At 33.9% G+C, this 15,060-nt stretch overlaps 2 protein-coding genes across 2 annotated transcripts; both read right to left on the bottom strand.

Annotated features, from left to right (window-relative positions):
• Positions 1-1,142: 1,142 nt before the first annotated feature.
• LOC104217780 (uncharacterized) lies at positions 1,143-1,751 on the bottom strand. The gene has a single exon (XM_009768101.2). The coding sequence runs from the start codon at positions 1,749-1,751 to the stop codon at positions 1,218-1,220; it is 534 nt and encodes a 177-aa protein (XP_009766403.1). The 3' UTR covers positions 1,143-1,217.
• Positions 1,752-4,020: 2,269 nt separating this feature from the next.
• On the bottom strand, positions 4,021-13,711 carry LOC104217779 (transcriptional adapter ADA2b). Its single transcript, XM_009768099.2, has 13 exons — positions 13,423-13,711; positions 12,222-12,277; positions 10,534-10,712; positions 9,897-9,962; positions 9,627-9,752; positions 9,464-9,539; positions 6,688-6,748; positions 6,530-6,588; positions 6,362-6,433; positions 6,054-6,276; positions 5,757-5,967; positions 5,059-5,265; positions 4,021-4,272 (listed from the first exon to the last, which is right to left on the bottom strand). Exons 1-13 carry the CDS (start codon positions 13,470-13,472, stop codon positions 4,081-4,083), a joined length of 1,578 nt encoding a protein of 525 aa, XP_009766401.1. The 5' UTR covers positions 13,473-13,711; the 3' UTR covers positions 4,021-4,080.
• Between the last annotated feature and the right edge of the window lie 1,349 nt (positions 13,712-15,060).

Raw genomic sequence — 15,060 nt, 5'->3', positions numbered from 1 at the left:
CAGTAGAGTCTCGTGCTGATAACGTGTTATGAAACAATAAAAGAAGAAGAAGAGTATTGCAGATAAAGAGAGAAAGGAAATTCTTATAGAATTATGGGATGATTTACAATGGGGTAAGACCCCTCTTTTTACAGGGGAAAAAATAACTTAGCCACAAAGTAAAACTCTCTACAAGATAGACATTCACTCTAGATAGAATTCTATTCATAACAATCGTTGTATTCTTTGGTCTTATTAAATTCTGCAGTACTAATAACGTCTATGTGAGAATTTATGTATTATTATATACAAAATAAGGCTGCGGGATGAGAATATAATATTAGCAATACACAGACAAAATTAATAACAATTAAAGTAAGCAATTTTCACAAAATAATCTCTAATAGTATTATTCATCGCACGAGGCAGACACGTACTCCTATGTGTATGTTTTGTAAACTTTACAGCAACTAAGTGGGGTGGACTAAGAAGCAAATTGCTTACATGCGCCGATATCTATCCTCTAAAATATTTAATTAGAATAACTAGAATAAGTTATTTTGATTACGTATTATTTGTCTCTAGATTCTGGAATATATCCATTTTCAGCATTAGTCATTACCTTTTCTAGTAAGTTCTATACTCCTCCCGACCCTAAATCAAGATGCCTGCACTGGAACTAATAGGTAAATACTTGAGTAATTAACATATCAAAACTAAATACTTTCTATCTAAGGAATCAAACATTATCCAACTAAAATATACAATTAAAAGCTGACTATTACTTTGACAGGGACAGGGTCAAAACTACATGACTTCTAGAAAATTAACCACATATGAACATACATTAAGGGAGAAAAAGAGACTTGTGCACTAAAAAAGGCAAATGCAGAAGAAGACTCTAGCTAATGGAATATTAAGCACCAAAATGAGACTTATCATCCAATCCTCCCCCCCCCCCCCCCGCCCCAAAAGAAGGGTCAAAATGCAAGGTGGAAGAGAATAGAGGGACTAAAGTGTTATAAGCTGTTCTTAAGCATATGTTTTTCTTTTCCTTTTAATGATCATACTGTTTGCGTCAATTCGTGCACATTTCGATTATTTTATCGTGTACTTGCTATCTTCCAACAACAAAAATATCGAGTCGCTATGCGAATCAGACTTAGGCAGATTAAAAAAAACTATGATTAGCACTTTTTTGTCTTGGCCGGAACTTGAACCTTGATCTCCCATGACCTTCACTCCCTTGAACTTGAGTGCATAGCTTCAGTCCTAATTTCTTCTTTCATTTTCCTTATGAATTCTTCAATCTTCTTATTGAGTTCCTCTATGCTCATATTCACTTCATTTCCTTCTTCTACTGTTTCTGTATCTGATACTAATAAACATGCTGCAGTTTCTTCTACTTGTGCAACTTCTTCTTTATTCTCTTCTACTTCTTCCTTACCTTTGATTAATACATATTCTTGTTCTTCATCACGAGAAGAAGAAGAAGAGGTACAACTCAAGTTCTTGGCAAGAAATGCAAGAATAGCATTACAAAGTAGGAACATGTATTTCCTATCAAAGCCATGTGCAAACAGTGGGAAAACAAGAGCTGAAAAGTGAAAATTATAGGTGAAAAAGAAGGAGAAACCATAGGTGTAATAGAGAAGGAAAAATATGAGAGATACTAGGACTAAAAACTGCAAAGTTTTCTTTATCAATTCATTGTAAATATTTGGTTTTTTAGCAGTTTCAATCGTCTGGCTCCCATAGTTGTAGTCATCCATCTTTGCCCTTTGTTTCCTATATACTCTTCCCCAAGTGAAAAACTGTAACTAATTAAAATCTCAAAGGAGAGTTGAGTGTAGATGAAGATATATGTCTTGTGTTTTGGAGCTTGGCTGGTTTATGTATGTATAGTATGGTCTGTATATACCGCCAGACTTTTCTATCACAACATCCCTATATAACAAACATTCGTTATAAAAGCTAATAATATATATTTTCTACAACAGTATTTTACTATAGCATCCAAAAAAGATCGGATGTTATAGAGAAGTTTGACATATGAATTTTTAACTTTTTATTCATTGGCATTGTATAAAAGTATAGTTCACACTAATATTTTAACTAAAAAATAACTACAGGTAATTGTTCACAAAAAATAGTTTAGTAAGCTGAAAAATAATGCAGGTTATTTGTTACGACATGTTAAAATATACCAACAGTGGAAGATTACTTTACTGCATCAGTGTATATTTACAATCTCTTTGCATAATTTTTTTCCAGTGTAAAAGCTGTATATACTTGATGCTTTTTATTCCAAATAAATTTTTCGATAAGACTAGAGATTTCTCTAAATAAAAAATTGAAATATTATTCAGGGGTACACGAAATGAAACGAGTTGCCGTGAAGTTTCTGGTGTTTCTGCTGCATAAGAACCAAGAATAGTTGACTAAAGTTGATTCTCACCACTTCTTGCATATTGCACTTTACACATAAGGGAGCTGATTAGCTCTAAGTAATAGTTTAGCTCTATTCCGATATTTTCGGGAGAAATTCAAAAATAGCCAGATTTACAGCTGGTCGTTCAAAAATAGCCCAGAGTAAAAGGTTGGTCTTGAAGAGCCTAGGTTCACTCATGACTTAGTGTGCTAGACCGGCTCTCCTCTTTCAATAATGTTCTTCAAAAGTAATCGAAATTTAGCCACTTTTCATGTAATATAAATCTGAGCGAAAACACTGTTCAAAACCCGAAAAATATGCTAGTATATTATACTGGAGTTCCAGCATAAGTATGCTTGAACTCCAGCATATTATACTGGAGTTCCAGGATAAATATACTGGAACTCCAGCATAATATGAAGGAGTTCCAGCATAAGTACACTAGAACTCCAGCATAATATACTGGAGTTCCAGCAAGTATAATTGTCCAATATAATATACTAGAGTTTGGAGCACCGGTGCTCCAGTCTCCAGTATATTATACTGGAGTCAGCAAAGTATACCGGTCCAGCATAATATGCTGGAGTTCATACACAGGTGCACCGAACTTCAGTATATTATGCTGGACCGGTCTCTGTTGCAGCAAAATAGTAGCTATTTTTCATTGACTTCGTAAACACCGACTATTTTTGAATGACCAGATATTTTCTTAACAATGTCGTGGGTACATATAATTTAAATCCATATAGTAAGTATTAATTTAGCTCTAGTCGAATATGTTGGTCACGTGGTAAATACTTATTCACACCCAATGTTTATACGAAATCAAACAATTTAGAGCCTGTTTGGCCATGAAATTTTTTTCACTTTTTTTACGAAATAAGTATTTGGCTATAAAATTTTCAATTTTCACTTAGAAGATGAATTTGGAATTTTTCAAGAATTTAAAAATCTCCAAAAAGTTATTTTTCAAAATTCACTCATACACAATATTATATTCATGTCCAAAAACAACTCTAATTTTCAAATACCATTTTCACTTGAAATTTTTTTTTCAGAATTTTACAATTTTTATGTCCAAACGTCCACTAATTTTCAAATACCATTTTCACTTGAAAAAATTTTTACTCTTGCAGAATCTTATAACTCTTATGTCCAAACGTGCACTTAATTGTGATAGTTAAAAGTTACAGTGAAAATACATATCACTCGACCATGGTTCAGTAATAAATGTGTATGAATATGTATATCCTGCTTGTTGTAAATACCGGGTGCGAAATGAGGCCAAGAAGTGAATAGAAATACTATAACAACAGAGCCACTACTCTTCGGGGTGATGAGGTGGACAATTCCTTACTCCAGCTTCAAAGGAGCATCTTTGCATGAATCAATACTAACTCCTCAGTCAGCTGACCTTCGATTTCGGAGATTAGAGCAGAAGAACTCTTATAGTTAGATAAGGCACTAAACGCATACCTTATCTCAGGGGCATGAGTACACTGCTTTCACACTCGAACTCTCCTACTATGTGTTGTGTGTGCTTTCAAGCAATAAGACTGCTTGCTAAACGAACCACTGCTGACGAAGTGCCCCATAAAAGTGTGAGAGGATGATAAATATTGGGAGATGTCATTTAAATAAACTAGAAAGAATAATGCCTGGACAAAATTTCACAAGGGTGCAACTCCCTTCTTCAAAAGCATATCATAAACTCTATCTACTTTAGTTGCTTCTATTTGGAACAAGGGATACGCATCAGATTTTCTTGTAATATTGCCACTAAAAATTTGTATTGTAAGGACTTCCTGCATCCTAAGATAATGTTGAGGTGGTAACCTGATTTCTCGACATAATTGTTTCTCCTGCAAGCAGAAAAAATCACACAAAGTTACATCTAAGAAATCAAACTAGTTGATGGCTGACCAGAATTGAAACTCTCTGAGACAAAAAAACGACAGGTGATTTTTTCCAGGGTTTGTTGAGCCGGGGGCCTATCGGAGACATACTCTCTACCCTCAAGGTAGGGGTAAGGTCTGCGTACACATTACCCTCCCTAGACCCCACTAGTGGATTATAATGAGTTTGTTGTTGATTATTTCCAGGGTTACCTGGTATCTACACTAGTTGGGGGTAGTAGGTACCCGGTAGAATAATGGTTCCCGCATATTTAAATGGAACAAGGTACAATTTTACCTTTTTACTATACGAAATTTCTTAGTTTTACCCTCCATTATACTTTCGGGCAACTCATACTCTTGTCATTAGCTCATTGTCTCATGTTTGTCCTTGATTTAAAGGACCTCCAGCACGAACCGGGTAAATTCAAGGTGTTAAAATATTTTGGAAAAAGTTACCACTCTACTTTTGACTATGGATTAAAAGTAAATCCCGTTATGCTTCGAGTTGGAGCTCCATTAGGGTCATGCACAAACACGAGAAAGATTTGCTAACAGCAAGGGTATGAATGGCCCCAAAGTATAACGGATGCTAAATAAAGATATTTTGTGTTGTACCAGAAAGGTGTTTTTGACCTTTTTCTCTCTTTAAATTGAAGTGTGCCATTTACTGAGTCCTAGACATAAGTACAAGAATCAAACAAGTTGTGTTACTGAAGAATTCATTTCAAAAGCAGTAATCTGACAACTTACAGGTTCTGATAACAGTTCTCCTGCAGAAAAAGCTACAACGCCCGAATCGGTGATGGAACTCAAATTGCCCTGACAGCTCTCCTGGCTTGTTGGACCAATCTGAGAACTTTCTTTTCTGGGAACACCTTCTTCAACTTCCCTCTTCCTTTTCCTTTCTATGTATCTTTCAACTTCAGCAGAAGAACGACAACCAGCAGCTCTTGCTTCCTGCGTAATTTTGACCTTACATAACTAGTAACAGTATAGACAGTGATTTTTTATCACGTTTTGCTACTGCGTCATAGATTAGTCAAATGACATATGGTTCTAATTTTATAAAATTCACCTACCTTCTATATAAGGTTAATGAGCAAATATCGAAAAGGAAGAGAACTAGAGAGAACTTATCCACATGCCAACAGTTAGTTTCACAAAATAGGTACTCCCTTTATTTCATTTTATATGACGGCGTTTGACTGGACATATAGTTTAAGAAATAAAGGCTTTTGAAACATACCAGAAGTAACATTTAGAAATTGTGGTCTTAAAGATGTCATGACATTTTAAGGCTACAAGAGCATGTCGTTACGTGTAAAATGAAAAGTTTAAACCTGAAGGGTTTCTAAAGGTGTCATTTTTTTTGGAACAAGCTAAAAAGGAAAGAGTGTCATATAAAATGAAACGGAGATTATAATAATCAACGGAGCCAAGTTTCCCACCTTGAGTTCTTGTATTCTTTTCAAAAATCTATGTTCTGAGACCACAGTCTTGAGTAATTCTTCGTGCTCCTCCTTGGAGAGGAAGCGCATAATGGCATCATAACGTCGGCATATATCTCTCTCTTCTGGAGATAAATCCTTCTCAAATTCACTTGGCTGGAGTAAATTCCTCTCTAGAATAAAATCCTTGCGACGCTTTCTTTCATCAAGCCTACCATTATTCATTGAAACTTGATGTCGTAAGTATATGATAACTGAAGGAAATATGAAATATGTGACAGAGGAAAGGAAGAGTACCTCTTGCCATAGATATGCAGAACACGCAACTTAAGTTCGCGCTCCTCTTCAGTTTCAGTTTCCTTGAATTCCATATCAGCCAATAGTTGCTCCGCATCATTATCATATTCAGGATCAAATTCTTGCCTTTTGGCGTTATATCCACTTAATTTCATCAACGAGGATCCATCATCCTTCAAAGATTTAGGTTTCTTGCCTCCAAAATTTCTGCCCGGGTGATTATCTGCCAACAATTAATTTACTTTTTAAAAACTGATCAATTCCTTCACCAATTTCTTCCGTCATAAATAAAAAGTTGCCCGCCCTACCTTCCAATTTTACAGGTGCATTTTGGTCTTTGGCTTGCGCTTTGCTGGATGGTTTTTTAATGCCTGTGGTTCCTGCAGAATCCATTATGTTAATGACTCGAGGAATTCATATCCTTTGTAGGAGAAAAGTAAATATTGCATTCAAAAAGGACTAAGAACTGCTCTTACCGGTATTGGATACAGAATTTAAGCGGCCTAAAGGACCATTTTTATGTGAGTCTTCAACTCTAACGGCAACAATGCAAAGAAGAAAGCGAGAGTTAGATGATTTAGGGAGATAACGGATAATAAACCATGCCAAAGACTATAGAATCTGAAATTCATACTTGACTCTAGATGGGGAGAATGATTCATCTTTAGGAACAACATCACCAAGTGAGGAGTGTCCTGAAATTGCCACAAGCAGTCAATGTAAGATATAGTGTTGTGAAAATTCATTGCAATCAGATAAAATTCTCTTACTAGTACATGAATTCCTAGTTTTCTCCCACAGGAATTCTCCTCACCGTGTTTTCTCTATTACTAGTTTGCACGTATTTGCAAGTACTATGCACACACTTAAAGATATGTCAATTAATTTGTCTATTTCAGGATAAATTGGACAACTTTATTAAAGTTGCTTCAATTAATTTTACATCCTAAGACTTCAATTAATTTTGCATGCACTTCAATTATCTTTATTCTCACATTTTTATAATAAAGTAGCCATGGTTTTACTAAAAAAACTTGAGAATCCAGAGATGCAGACAAGATTTTCTTTCACATTGTATTTATGGGATGAAGGGGAGCCTTGACATAACTGGTAAAGTTGTTGCCATGTGACCAGGAGGTCACGGGTTCGAGCCGTGGAAACAACCTCTTCCAGAAATGCAGGGTAAGACTGCATACTATAGACCTTTGTGGTTCGGTAAGACTGCATACTATAGACCTTTGTGGTTCGGCCCTTCCCTGGACCTCGCGCATAGCGGGAGCTTAGTGCACCGGGCTGCCCTTTTTTATTGTATTTATGGGATATTTTTTTTATGAAATAACGAAAGCAAAGACCAAAACAACCAATAAAAAGAAAGAAAAGTTGTAAAGATCCCATAATTTTGCTATTAAACGTACTTTGGTAATCTTTATGAATATATGTTTAATGACATAAATCCCGAGAATTAGCAAGATAATTGAATTCTGTGAATATTTTCTCATTGCTTTTACTCCTTCCGTCCCAATTAACTAGTCTGTTAAACTTGATATAGGATTTAGAGGAGAAAGTTCAGATAAGTCTCGTATTTCAATGTGGTAGAGATATTAAAATACTTCCTATACTAAATAAAGGAGTATATCAAACAAAATGGAACACGAGGAGTGACATTTTTTTTTATCTTTTAGCTAAATATGAAATAAGTGTAGTGAGTACTATCATCATATAAGTTTTTTTTTTGAAAATCCATATTGATTACCTTATCAAAAAAGAGTTCCATACTAATTCAGTTGTCTCCCACAGAGTACAGGAATTTAAAAATTTCGCACATTCTTTGTTCCATCATTTATTTATGATTTAAACATCACCCGTAAAAAATTGCGAATCGTCTAATATCATCTTCAAGATTAACTATTAACCAGCTTGAAGCCTGAATAATTATAATTAACTTTAAAAATTACTACCAATTGTTATTCTTGTATTGTTTTTGTTGTTGTTACCTAAAAACTCATCTAGATTTAGTTTTTAGTGAATGGAGATTATTTAGCTTGGAGTGTCTTGTGTTTAGAACGATAAAGTAATTAGCTAAAAATTTGATTTCCATATTTGACCATATATACCAATTCATTGTTATAAAAAGAACAAAACTATATTTACATGTCTTGCGGAAAGACATACTCCTCTTGTCACAATCCTTGTCATTGGTTAACTATCTTTAGTCTTCTTTTATCAGTGTTTATTATCTGTAGTCTTGACCAAGATATCTCATCATAATCTAACAACAGTTTACATTTAATGTATTTGGTACCGACAGAAGTAATAAATTCAAAATATTTAATATGCTTGTACTATTGGTTGTCAAATTTTGTTAAACTTACTCTCTAAAATTTAAATGAAATTAAATTACTTGAAGCTAGGATATTTTCCTATTTATTTAGCCCTTTTGTTTTGATTCCCCCTTGTATGCACAGATATTTTCATGAGTTTCCCCTTTTCCTAGTTCTTCACTTCTTCCATTTTAAATATGGAAATCAATATCTTTTTAGCTATTTAGATTTGTTACATGCATAATTGCGTATACAGATTCTGAAGAGTTTCTTCAGATAGTGATTATGTATATTGCCTTTAGTTTATTTCATACTTTCTCAAACATGAAAAACAAGAAGCTCATTTATCTTGATACATGCAATAGAGATTAAACGCATCCATAGAGGGATTCAAAAAAGTTTTCCTGCATTTCCTACTTGTTAGGAGAATTTAGCTTGTAGTTGAAGGCTATGTTGCTCGGTGTCTCCGAAAATGTGGCCGGATACGTGTCGGATTGTCCAAAAATAGTGCATTTTTGAAGGATCCGACACGGGTGCGGCTACATTTTGGAGAGTTCGCGCAACATAGGTTGAAGGGCAATTTTTTACACTATATGTAAGAAAGTGACACTTTGAGATATAGCATATACTAGATGCATTCATAAAGAGATCTCCAAAAGCTTCTAACAGTTCCGTTTATGTAGCTTCTAGTCGAAAGTTACTTTGTTAGGGCAAAAAAGAAGATACACAAAACACTTATACTTGTAGTATTAGATAGATATACTTCACATGCCACTATTAGTTATTTTAGGATATATGTAACGGTTCTAACATTTCCGTTTATGTAGCTTCTAGTCGAAAGTTACTTTGTTAGGGCAAAAAAGAAGATACACAAAACACTTATACTTGTAGTATTAGATAGATTCACATCACATGCCACTATTAGTTATTTTAGGATATATGTAACGGCAGACTATTTGACCTCGAAGGCATGACTTATGTTGCACCGAGCATCATTTCGTTATCCTAATGGTAGAAGAACAAGCTCCCAAGATGAGCAGCCAAGGAAAGAAACTAGAGGATGCAGAATTTGAGAACTACATTCCTAACCTTTCTTATCTGTGAAATTCCCTTTAGCCATGGCAAGGAGTTCCTTTCTGTTTTTCCCAATGACATGAGTCATATCCTGGAAAAGGAAAAGGAAAAATGCAGGTGACAATATGTTGAGTCAGAAGAATTAAACTGGCAAAATATTTGTAATAAAATTTCTTACCGGCAGAGGAAAGTAAGGTGACTCTAAGTATGCGCTCTTAAAATGTTCAACGCAGGCTTCTTTTGTCTTTGTTCCGACATGCTCACCAACTTCTGCCCAATTACCCATGCCATACATTTCAAGTCCCTAGGGGGAGCAAATTCAAGCAACCAAGACAACAAGAAAAGGGGGTATTGACGTTATGATTACCTAACAGTAAAAGTGAAAAGTCAAATTCAGTTAATAAATAAGACATGAGGTGTCCAAAAAGAAGGTCCATAGAAATAACACCTCCAGAAGCAACATCTCTTCATCAGCATTCCAGTCCGGGCAGATAAGCGGGAAAGATAAGATGTCCTGTCCAAGGTCACTATGAACGTCATTAAAACAATGCAACAGCACTGCTATCCAGTGATCAAAATGACGATTAGCTCCAAAGCCGGTGCACCAAAAAGCATTGAGAAACACAAAGTAAGCTTCTAAAATCCACATGTTTGCAAAAACATCTAGTTCATGCTGAACGCTAATAATGCAACTTTCTGGTAAGTTTCAGATATGTAGTATGTAGTATGGTATTAGGGAAAACTACCCAGTATAGCCCCTCCCAAAAAAAACACAGCCGGCAATATGTATAGCTTTTATATATTAATGTATAATATACAGATTTTATAGTTATTTTTTGTAAATTTGACTAGCGGATGTAATTATTTTTGGCTGACAAGCCAAATGTGTAACTTGCCCTATGTATTACTACTGATATGAAAAAATAAAAAATCAAAGTTTCAGAAAAGTAATCTGTAAAATGCATGACATAAAGATTGATCTCCATACCACAAAGGATAAAGTAATCCATCGTTTACAGAAGAAAGAACTAAACATAGTACCTTACTTATCAATTTAAGAAAATAAAGAAGAAGAAAGAACTGACCATAACTCTATAGGGGTGATGGCTCTTGTGAGGCTGCACCTCAGCACCAACCGAAAAGCACTCTATACATAGGTCAAAATCAGAACAGACACCACATTTTATACGAATTCTCCCGCTGATATCTTTGTTGCAATAATTGCAGTGATACAAGGCCCTTTTGCCTTCACCCGTCCCTTGGCCTGAGTAATCAAGAGCATTATGTCAACATATAAGAAGTGCTTGCAAATTTGGAAGACTCTAAAGGTCATGAGAATGATGTACGGCGACTTTGCAGCAGCTTATGGGTCTGAAACTGCACAGAGTTTGGGGCGAAAAGGGTAAGAACTAAGAAATTATTGGGTAAAAAGGAATCATAGAATGGTGATTTCTTAGCATTTATTTGAGCATGAAAACACTTGAAGAGGTTGAAAAAAAAAGGTTGTTTCCATTGCAAACAGTGACAAAAATAAGGAAAAGAGAAGAATAAGCAAGAAAGAAAAAAAGAAAAAAGCCTTAGGAATCACTATTAGTCCTTCAGGCATCAGGTGACGAGGTTAGAATTGCACGACACGATACAAAAAGTCAATATTACTTGGGTACGATTGATTTGAAGAAAAAGGAATGGAAAAAAAATAAAGAAAGTATAATTTAGGTCAAAATGTGTTATTTTACTTATTGCTTCCTCTCAATTCTTTTCATTTCCGTTTAACCAATTGACCCAATAAAAATCTCAAATGGATAAGCTCTATGCATTGAAAGAATTATAAGGATATCGAGACCTAATCCTACTCCAGAAAATTCCCTAAAATATATTAGTGCTACACTTAACCCCCCACCCCGCAATAGGAGTCAAGAGTAGCCCTTGCCCACTTTTTGCTTCCTTGGTGACTTGAACCCCCAACCTCAAGGTCGAAGGTGGAGGGTGATTTTCCGCTTAAGCAACTCTCTTTTCCAATACTAGGTAATGCCGATTCCGGACAACTTCAAATTACCAAAATCCATCTACACTACACACTAGACAAAAAACTGTTTTCTTACAAAAGAAAATTAATGTTGTATAAGTGTCTTCTTACCAAAAATTCTACCTCCAGAGTAGCTTATGCCCACTACAGTAACTGCAAAAGTACCAAAATACTCTTCTGACAAAATAAAGCATAAGGATACCACGCAAGCTCAAAAGTAATAGTATGTTTGGACCTAAAACCACTCATACCATGCTTTCTTTGGTAATTTAAAGGTTGTTGCCATATGTTTATACCAAAAAAGCCGGGTCTCCAAAAGAAATTCATGTATGCAAGAAACAGCTCCAACATATTGTTTATATAGATAATAGAGCTACAATGACATCATTGTGAAGGCGCATATCCAGAAAAACCTGCATTTTAGAAATTTTATCCTTATCTGGCAAAAGGAAATAGATTGTCATTTCAAAAATGAAAAGGGAAATACGATTGCAGGATTCCTGTTTACAGTTTAGTCACCGTTGAGATCGTCTACCAATAAACCTGAATAAGTCTATGGACAGAAAACCTTTGCCAGATTGAAAGATTCAAAAACGCATTATGAAGGGATACAAAAGAAGATAATCAACTACAATAAACTGTCATCCACAAGAATCAAACTCCGACTGGACTTTAACAACAATAAACTGCCATCTACAAAAATCAGAATTAAACTTAACAGCTGAAAAGTAGTTAAACGAAACTTACCAACAGTCACAGATTCTAAATTTTCTCCACTTGAGGCATTCTTTTTCCTCCTTGATCTACATTTAAGGAAAATGAGTAATGAAACTACACCAAATTAGCAAGAACCATCTAAGAAAATGAAAAGAAAAGAGAAAAGAAAGCATCCAAATTCCTCTAACAGTTCATCTATAAAAGAAAAGAAATTCATAAGCAATGAGCACATACCATTATAATTAGTACTTCCTGTTCTTGGGAAAATTAAAAAGGATACTTATCAAATAAAAATGCCAAATTTCAAACTGCTCACTCATAAATTAAGAAGGAATGCTCAATACCAATGTGGCATTAGTACCCCGGCTAGTGCAGGGTAGAGGAAGGGCGAGCATATAATGTAAACAGTCTTCCCCTGCAATTTTGCAAAGAGGTCACTAACTCTACCACAGCGCCAATGCTCGCCCTCGCACAGTAAAAGCACATACTAGAGCTAACTTTCAACAATTGACTAATCATTACTTATTAAAATCTAGTCTTTTACCAGAAAAACAAGATCAACCCAAGAAATTAACACACATTACGAGTTTGAAACCTGTAACTAAAAGATGCTCTTCAACAAATTGACTAAACATTAGCAAAAAAAATTAAAAATTCAATCTATACCAGAAAAACAAGATAAGCCTAACAATTTAACTCCCGTTAGTAGTTTATACATACAACCAACTGACGCTTTCGACTATAGACTATTCAATTTAGCAATAAAAATCTAATCTTTACCACAAAAACTAGAAAAAACAATAAGTTAACAGCCATTAGTAGTTTATACCAACTAAAAGACACCCACAAATACCTACAACTAATGACACTTTTGACTGTTGACTAATTAATTTAGCAGTAAAAATCTAATCTACAACAAAATCTAGAAAAAAGAAACAATTTAACACCCATTAGCAGTTTTGAAACTTCTTACTTGATTAGAGAAAACACCCATTAGTAGTTTATACCCAAAACAAGACACCCATAAACTAAAAGATGCTGGAATAAATACCTACAATTCCTGACACGAGTGTTGGCTAATAAATTTAGCAACAAAAAAAATCTAATCTTTACCACAAAAAAACTAGAGAGAAAAAAACCAACAACAGTTCAACACCCATTAGTGGTTTATACCTATAATTAATAAATACCCATAAACTAAAAGAATAAAAAGATATGATAAAGATTGAACCTTTGGCTGGGATCTTCATCAGCTTGGAAATTTCCACGAGAGCGACCCATTTTTAACTCTGAAAAAAGCCCTAAAAAGGCCAACGTAGTTGGCTATTGGTGATAAAGATTGAAGACCCAAAATTAATTTGATGAATTTTAGAGCTAATTTCCCAAATTGAGTATGTTCTTGAAACAATTATTGAATGTTCACTGAAAATTTTGGGTTTTGGTGAAGTTCATTGGGTAATTTTGTGGAATGTACAGTTTGTTGGATAATGAATTAGCTTTTCCCGACAAATTAGTTTTTTCAGATAAACGTTTATATTTTATTTTTTTAGCCCCGTTTCCTCTTAATGTCCAGAGTTGGGAATTTTATTGACCAATATTGCACGCCCACATTACACATAATTTTGCCTGTAATACGGGGACAAGTTGAAATCTTTTGAGTTTGTTTTGTTTTAGAGAAACAATTTATTTTATTTATAACATATGAAATTGGCTGGTCGGCCGAAACTAATAAAATTTGTGAATCAAAAGTGCAAAAGATATGTATAGCATATATATATATACATATATATATATATATATATATATATATATATATATATATATATGTATGTATGTATATGTATATGTATATGTATGTATGTATTTAATCGGCTATTATTTTTGGGAGCGGCTAAAAGTATATATTTCTCTTTTTATTAGGAAATGAGATTTTTGTTTCTAAACATAACGTACTTTTGTGTTTATAGGAATTTTTTTTTAAAAAAAAAATTTATGTCATGTCTCGAGATCTCTAATTAAAGGTAGAGAGATCTCATGCATCTTATTATTTTGGTCTTACTCTATTGGTGAAGTAAAAACTTATCTTGTTTATACCAAATCATAGTTAATTAATAGTATATAGTTTCACCTTAATTTATATTAATCATTGTAAATTAATATATTTTGTGTAAATATAGGATGTGACTAGGGTAAGTTTTAATCTTTGGTGTTTTTAGGAATTTACTAATAATTTTAGTTTATAGTGTAGCTTTTTCTTTTCTTTGTTTTATAGTGTTTTTAGAACAAAAATAAAGTCGGTTTTTTAAATTAAAAAAAATGATTTGGGTTTGCGTGAATCAGATTAAAATATTATATGAAAATCAGAAATAATCCAAAGAGAATTACACAAACCAAAGTAAAGGAACTGACAGAAATATTCTACAAAAACTCATTTTCAGAAATTAACCCAAGCAAACGTGGATATTATATATTCTCCGAAACTTAATCCTTGTATTCTTCAAAAACATTTTTTCATTATACAATAGCAGATTTCAATACACTTTACATAAAATTTTCCAAATTGTTAAGCTATTTCATTTCACAGATAAGTGTCCGTTTTTATTACAATCCCTTAAAACATTGAACTGTTCTTCTCATTTTGTAGACTCTATATTGTCTACTAAAATAGTTAAAAGATTCTGTTTGTTTTTATACTCTCCTATCCCTTTTAGGTGTGACTAGTAGTCGTACCCGCGCGATGCGCAGTCAATATTAAAAAAATATTAATTAAATTAAATTATGATCAGGCTTGATTGATCCTATTAGATCGTATTGCTTTAATAAAATTCAATTGTCATCTTGTTTGTCAATACGATATACCCAATAATGA

Source organism: Nicotiana sylvestris, chromosome 5 (genome assembly GCF_000393655.2).
Source record: "Nicotiana sylvestris chromosome 5, ASM39365v2, whole genome shotgun sequence".
Lineage (NCBI taxonomy): Eukaryota > Viridiplantae > Streptophyta > Magnoliopsida > Solanales > Solanaceae > Nicotiana > Nicotiana sylvestris.
This window is presented reverse-complemented; position numbering and strand designations above follow the sequence as displayed.